General features: G+C 40.0%; 1 protein-coding gene across 1 annotated transcript in view; it reads left to right on the top strand.

The window, feature by feature from the left end:
• The window catches only part of LOC138967798 (acidic leucine-rich nuclear phosphoprotein 32 family member A-like), an 8,779-nt gene extending 1,776 nt beyond the window's left edge, over positions 1-7,003 (top strand). Inside the window, exons 2-4 of the mRNA XM_070340455.1 lie at positions 692-756; positions 6,316-6,442; positions 6,797-7,003. Coding sequence (XP_070196556.1) covers positions 692-756; positions 6,316-6,442; positions 6,797-7,003 — 399 coding nt within the window. The remainder of the gene's footprint in view (positions 1-691; positions 757-6,315; positions 6,443-6,796) is intronic.
• The last annotated feature ends 1,087 nt before the right edge of the window (positions 7,004-8,090 follow it).

Raw genomic sequence — 8,090 nt, 5'->3', positions numbered from 1 at the left:
CGACTAACGGATTCTGTTTCTCCTTTTACCCTTGTTAAGTGTTTCTTGTATAGAATATAGTCACAGTTTGTAAAGATTTTAGTCAAGCAGTATGTAAGAAATGTTAAGTCCTTTGTATTGGAAACTTGCATTCTCCCAGTAAGGTCATATATTGTACTACGTTGCAAGCCCCTGGAGCAATTTTTTTATTGGTAGAGGCTACTGTTACGCCTTTTTCAAGTCGTAATTCGACTCAGAAATTCTATAGTTACAGCATGACGTCATTTTACTGTCGTAACCCGCTCACTGCAGGCTTCGGTTACATCTTTTCCACGAGTCGTAGAGTCACTCGGCCAGACTTTGATTACGGCGCGGCGTGATCCTACCCGGACTCATTCTCTAGTTACGACATGACGCCATTTTACTGTCGTAACACGCTCACTATTATTCATGTCCCTTGTTAGGTCAAAACGTCGCTGTAATTCGTTCCGTGTTTGTCATTTTAACGTGAGTACATTGCTTTATGGTCTCTTCATTGTTCCCTCTCACGTGGAGTCGCCATTGTTTAATACCTTCTGTATAGATCAAAGCAGGAGCAGACTTCTTCTTGGTTTTCAATGTAGATGTGGTTTTGCCAAATAAATGTCATGTGTTTCAAGTTTTGTATTTGTGTTGATTTGTCTTGATTTTTTTGTATTCATTTGTGTTTCAGCTGGATAGGATTCTGAAGCATTACAGAATGCCTCCATCGCAACGCTTTCGCATTGACAGCGTGAAGTAAGTATGTATGTCACTGTGTGTGTGTGTGTGTGTGTGTGTGTGTGTGTGTGTGTTTGTGTGTGTGTGTGTGTGTGTGTGTGTGTGTGTGTGTGTGTGTGTGTGTGTGTGTGTGTGTGTGTGTTTGTCTTTTTGTCTGTGTCTGTTGGTTTTATGTCTGTGTATCTGTCTGTTTGTCGCTTTGTTCGGCTGTGTGTCTGTTTCTGTCTTTGTTTGGTTTGGTTTTGTAAACTGAGTGTGGTAGTTTTGTTTATCTCATTCATGCATGTAGTTATTTGGTCGGTTAGTTAGATGAATGACTAGGTTACGTTGTTGGCCAGTTAATCAGGTTTTTTTCGTGTTGTTTTGTTTAATTCGTTTGTAAATGTGGTAATTACTTAGAAACTCAGTTGCCTGCTTTTCATGGAGCTTATAACTACTCATTTCATACCGATCCATCTTCCTTCTTCCCCTTTCCCAGCCTGTACATTCTAATAGCAAAACTGTGTTCGTCCGTTTTTCTTCTTCTTCTGCTCGTGTGTTTAATGGCAGAAACTCCCACGTACACTCGTGTTTTTGCACGACTGGGTTTTTACGTGTTTGACTGTTGTTACCCCACCATTTAGACGGCAATACCCATCGAGCTCTGACATGCATTACAGGATCTTTTCCGTGCGCACTTTGTCTTGCGGGTATACACGGAGGGGGATAAGGCACGAGCAGGTCTGCACATGCGTTGACCTGGAAGATCGGAAAAACCTCCACCCTTAACCCACTAGGCGCCGGCCCGATTCGAACCCACGACCTTCCGCTTGGGAGGCCGATGTAACACGAGAAAATTACTCCCACGAGATTTTTACTCCAGAGTAAAAATTTCGTACGAAAATGTTACTCCTTTTACGAAAAAAGCACTCCCCCATTACACGAGAAAATTACTCCCCACGACAGGTGAGTTCCGAGTAAACATTTTGTACACAAATGTTACTCCCCTGACGAATAAAAAACGAATAAATTACTTCACCCTAACACGAGCAATTTAACTTACCATGCCAGGTGTACGAAATTTATGCTCCCTTGACCCCTGTTAGTCTTGGTGGTGGAAGGAGTGGAGGGAGGCTAGCGCGACATTTGTTTGCGCGAGATGATCGACATATTGGCATTATCCCTTCGCCCGCATCCCATTTTCGCGTACGAGATTTTTACTGGAAGTAAAACAAGTCGCGTTAGGCGAAATTACTACATTTAGTCAAGCTGTGGAACTCACAGAATGAAACTGAACGCACTGCATTTTTTCACAATGACCGTAGTCCGCCGCTCGTGCAAAAGGCAGTGCTGCATAGCACGCTTTTCTGTACCTCTCTTCGTTTTAACTTTCTGAGCGTGTTTTTAATCCAAACATATCATATCTATATGTTTTTTGGAATCAGGGACCGACAAAAAATAAGATGAAATTGTTTTTAAATCGATTTCGGAAATTTATTTTTAATTATAATTTTTATATTTTTAATTTTCAGAGCTTGTTTTTAATCCAAATATAACATATTTATATGTTTTTGGAATTAGACAATGATGAAAAATAAGATGAACGTAATTTTGGATCATTTTACCAAAAAAATAATTATAATCACAATTTTCAGATTTTTAATGACCAAAGTCATGAATTAATTTTTAAGCCTCCAAGCTGAAATGCAATACCAAAGTCCGGCCTTCGTCGAAGATTGCTTTGCCAAAATTTCAATCAATTTGATTGAAAAATGAGGGTGTGACAGTGCCGCCTCAACTTTTTCAAAAAGCCGGATATGACGTCATAAAAGACATTTATCGAAAAAAAGAAAAAATTGTTTGGGGATATCATACCCAGGAACTCTGATGTAAAATTTCATAAAGATCGGTCCAGTAGTTTACTCTGAATCGCTCTACACACACACACACGCACAGACAGACAGACAGACACACACACACACATACACCACGACCCTCGTCTCGATTCCCCCTCTATGTTAAAACATTTAGTCAAAACTTGACTAAATGTAAAAATGGGGAGTAAACATTTCGTGGAGGGAGTCATTTTTTCATTTTACTCAGGAGTAAATTTTTCGTGGAGTAAAAATTTCGTGTTACACCGGCGTCTTATCTACTGTGCCACTGCGCCCATGGTTCGTTCTTTCGATTTACAAAACACACCATGACGATGGAATCCGAGGGAAGAGGGTGGTAAGGGGCTGGAGAGTAGAGGCGGGGGGGGGGGGGGGGGGGGTCGGGTTGCCGGGAAGACCATTTTCAACTGTCAAAATGCTGCTTACTCACTCCTGACATAGCTGCTGTTTTTGTCACGTGCTGTGTGCACCAGTTGTAACAAAAGAACTACCAGCAAGGTAAAACCTAAAAACCCATCAGCAGCTGGAGGTGTTCAATTTTACTAGAAATGAAGTCGCGTAAGGCGAAATTACTACATTTAGTCAAGCTGTGGAACTCACAGAATGAAACTGAACGCACTGCACTTTTTGACAATGACCGTAGTCCGCCGCTTGTGCATAACGGAGTGAAACTGACGAGCCTGTTCAGCGCGGTAGTGGTTTCGCTGTGCTGCACAGCACGCTTTTCTGTACCTCTCTTCGTTTTAACTTTCTGGGCGTGTTTTTAATCCAAACATATCATATCTATATGTTTTTGGAATCAGGACCCAACAAGGAATAAGATGAAATTGTTTTTAAATCGATTTCGGAAATTTAATTTTGATCATAATTTTTATATTTTTAATTTTTAGAGCTTGTTTTTAATCCAAATATAACATATTTATATGTTTTTGGAATCAAGAAATGATGTAGAATAAGATGAACGTAAATTTGGATCGTTTTATATATAAAAAAAATATTTATTACAATTTTCAGATTTTTAATGACCAAAGTCATTAATAAATTTTTAAGCCACCAAGCTGAAATGCAATACCGAAGTTCGGCCTTTGTCGAAGATTGCTTTCAAAAATTTCAATAAATTTGATTGAAAAATGAGGGTGTGACAGTGCCGCCTCAACTTTTACATAAAGCCGGATATGACGTCATCAAAAGTATTTATCGAAAAAAAGAAAAAAACGTCCGGGGATATCATTAATTCCCAAGAACTCTCATGTCAAATTTCATAAAGATCGGTCCAGTAGTTTGGTCTGAATCGCTCTACACACACACACACACACAAACATTCACACACACACACACACACACACACACACACACACACACACATACACCACGACCCTCGTGTCGATTCCCCCTCTATATTAAAACATTTAGTCAAAATTTGACTAAATGTAAAAATCGGAAATATGCATTTTTGATAATTCGTACTGGCATAGATGGAGAGAGAAGAGAGAGAGAGAGAGAGAGAGAGAGAGAGAGAGAGAGAGAGAGAGAGAGAGAGAGAGAGAGAGAGAGAGAGAGAGAGGGGAAGGAGTAATACCAGGTAAACGATACAGAGAGAGGTGGGGAGAGAGAGAGACATACATACAGACAGACAGACAGACAGACAGACAGACAGACAGACAGACAGACAGACAGACGTACGGAGAGAGAGACAAGAAGCCACTGTAATGCAGATAGACAGACGGAAGGGGATACAGACAGAGAGTGAGAGAGAGAGGTGGGGGGAGAGAGGGAGAAAGGGATAGAAAGAGAGATAGAAAAGGAGAGAGGAAGAGAAAGAGAGAGGGGGGGGAGAGAGGGACAGAGAGATACCTAAACATACTCATAGAGAGACAGACAGAGGTGGGGACAGAGAGAGAGAGAGAGAGAGAGAGAGAGAGAGAGAGAGAGAGAGAGAGAGAGAGAGAGAGAGAGAGAGAGAGAGAGAGAGAGATGGTTGTCCGTTTCTCATGTTCCTTCAACCTATTTGGCTATTTCTGACCCAGAAAGAGAGAGATACCGAGACAGAAGATAGTTGAAGGAGAACAAAGAACGGAAATGAGCAACAACAAAATGTAGTATCACTTAATTTCTACTGCGTGTTGTTATTTACTATGAATTACCCTGCTTAATCCAGACACTTTAAATATCCGTTTGTGCAGATGGTAATCATTTGCTAAAATCAGATGTCACTAGGCAGATGGTTTCCTTAATGGTGTTTATTTAAACGGCAGATTATTTACATTTTACGTGGCAGTTTTATTACGCTCAAATTATACACAGTGTCGGCTGTTACTTTTTTTTTTTTTTTTTTTTTTTTTTTTTTTTAGGAGATCAGACATTGTTAATCACACATGTGCGTGCGTTTTTTTTTTAGTTTTTTTTTTATCGGAAGTTTTTCATTTTTTTAATTTTTTTTATTATCATTTTAATTCTTATTAAGTTATTATTGTTTTCCTTCAGTCTCACTCTTTCTCTCAGCTTCACACTCAATGGACAGTAAACAGATCATGGACAATTTTTTTTAAATTTTTTTTTTTATTTACATTTACCCTTGTGACTCTCTCTCTCTCTCTCTCTCTCTCTCTCTCTCTCTCTCTCTCTCTCTCTCTCTCTCTCTCTCTCTCTCTCTCTCTCTCTCTCTCTCTCTCCCTAGTCTGTCTTTCTCTGCATCCACTTTCTTTCTCTTCGACTTGTCTGTTTTTTTCTGAATTTTGTTCTAAACTGAAAAAAAGGTATAATGCAAATGTTGTCCCCTAGTTTACTTTCCTTTAGTGCATGAGATTAAATCCTATTTTTTAAAAAGAATAATGAAGAAAAATAAGATAACTCAAATTTGAATCCATTATAAACCGGGTTTCGTGAACGCTGTCACATTTTCTGAGTGAGGTTAACAGCGTTCTTTCATTGTTTTTTTCCAATCCATCCTTCACGCCTTCCCGTATTCGACTTCCTGGTGTCTCTTTCATTTCCTGTTCGCGTTTCACAGAAGATTACACACTCTGAATTTTGTTCAAAACCTTGTTCTTCATATTTGTAAAAAGGTATTATTTTGCAGTTATTTGATCAGGTCTTAGATGGAATCGCGTAGATATTGTATATCGGATCTACTGGCCGATGTGAATGCGTGATATATTGTGTAAAAAAATTCCATCTCACACGGCATTATTAGGTAACATGCGCCTTGAGTGCGCGATATAAATCCTCGTAAATAAATAAATAAATAAATAAAATATCCTGAGTGCAGTCCTGCCCGTGAAAAAACGTATATCTTTTTAATTTTTTTAAAAACATTTTTAAGGACATGAACCTACAGGCAAATGGATGCTTTCTTGATGCTTTCTTGATACCCAAGTCACGCCAGTTATCATTTAATCTTCTTCTTCTTCTTGTCGTTCGCTGTTAGATCGTCAGTCCGGACTGCAGGGCGAAACGTGCTGTCCTCTCCAAGTCCTCTCTGGGGTCGTATAGCTTCTTTTGTAGCGCTGTTTCCTCTGGCCAGATGGTGTCCCTCAGAGCACTGTGGTATGGACAAGCCTGCAGGATGTGCTTTGCTGTCTGATTCTTGCCACACGGACATAAGGGGGAGGGAACTATTTAATCTTAAAAGCATGAAACCTATCCATATTATGCCGTTATCAATACTCTCATATGTTCCTTCCGTCTTTGTATGTTTGAGCAGGATCTCAGAGTTCAACCGTACGCTGACCTTTCTCTTCTACATGGATAGTTCGCACGTGCGGAAACTGCATCTGATATTTGGTCACGTGTTACCCATGATTCCTAACTTGCGACTCTTCAACCTCATCGTTGAGCCGTTTGGATTGCAACTGAGTACCAGTCCTGGTGAGTGAGAAATATATACATCAGCGTTTTTACAATCTTCTGACGCCATCTTGTTTTTTGTTGGATACCAGTTACGATTTGAAAAACGCAAAGTTAGATCTGTGTTAAATCGACTGCATGACGCAGTGTTCAAAGATGGCTTCAACGTTTAAACAAATAATGAGTTGAGAATTCGAACAGTACCAGTCAACAGGAAACAAATTAGATGAAACCTGTTCTGTGGACGATTCAATTAGTGGTCATAGTGAGTATTTTAACGTCTCAAGTCGTTCGTCACAAATACGATTTGTTAGCACTGGCAACACAATGACCAGTAGATATTTGTTATCGACGCTACTGGTGATGATGATGACGACGAGGAGCAGGTGGACGGTTTTGATGACGACGACAACGACGATGATGACGATGATGATGATGATAACGATGATGATGATGATGATGATGATGATGATGATGATGATGATGATGATGATGATGATGATGATGATGATGATGATGATGACGAGAATGATGATGATGGTTGACAATCATAATGAAAACCCTTAACACCATAACCACACCATCGTTTCTCTGTCCTACTCCAGAGCTTCGGCTTCTAGGCGTGGAAAACTACGAAAGACGCGCGGCTCCAGTGGGAAGTTTCAGCAACCTGGTGTGCAGGGCCAGAGGTTCGAACCACATGCAATTCCGATGGCTGAAGGACGGGTCACTGGTCAACTCGAGCCTGACCACAAGAAACATCTGGCAGATGACCATCCCGGAGGCTGCTGGACACTACCACATGTCCATCCTGAACATCAATGATATCACCATCTATGACAAAGGTGAGAAGGATTGGAAGAGAAAGGGACAATTTTGACAGATGGATTGTCACTAGAAGGCAAAGATTAATGAATGGATATTGACAATAGATATATGGAGAGAAACAGAGATGAGGACTGAAGTTGTATAGTACAAAAAAATAAACAAGAGAGAAAAAGAGAGAGAGAGAGAGAGAGAGAGAGAGAGAGAGAGAGAGAGAGAGAGAGAGAGAGAGAGAGGGATTAATAACAATACATTACATCACCCGGCATTCATTATCCACTAATTGAGCAGTTCATCCGTCACTGCGGCATAAGTGTTCCCTTTATTTCTTTCTTTCTTTCTTTCTGTTTTACCCCAGCTGATTATCACTCTATTGCGGGTGTACAATCAGCTATTGCTTGCTCCTTATTTAAACATACGATTTCAAACACTCCCATTCCTTTCCTTGCTTTCATGGTCAAGTAAAGCACACAAGTTCAGGGATTGGTTTGGGCGTCGGTCATCGGTCTTTTGCCATGTTAAATTCGGAAAAGACCAACACACCTGGGTCTCAATCCGTCAACTGACCGATAGACATGCAGCAGAGTCAGTCAGCTCGTCTTATTTTTGTCTGCTGTCTTGTTCTTTCTTTTTTTTCCCCTTCCTTACTTGATTGAAATAAATATGGTTGTTGTGTCCTCAGACCTTTCATTCCTCTTCATGTAAGATCATTGAAAATAAACAAGAAAATGAAGAAATGAATTGAATTTTCCTCTCATTTTTACATTGTAAACAACTTTTAGAAGCTTCTCCTCACTGCCGTAATGC

The sequence above is a fragment of the Littorina saxatilis genome, linkage group LG5 (genome assembly GCF_037325665.1).
Source record: "Littorina saxatilis isolate snail1 linkage group LG5, US_GU_Lsax_2.0, whole genome shotgun sequence".
Lineage (NCBI taxonomy): Eukaryota > Metazoa > Mollusca > Gastropoda > Littorinimorpha > Littorinidae > Littorina > Littorina saxatilis.
Note: the sequence above shows the minus strand (reverse complement) of the source record. Positions and strands in the feature narration are given on the sequence as shown.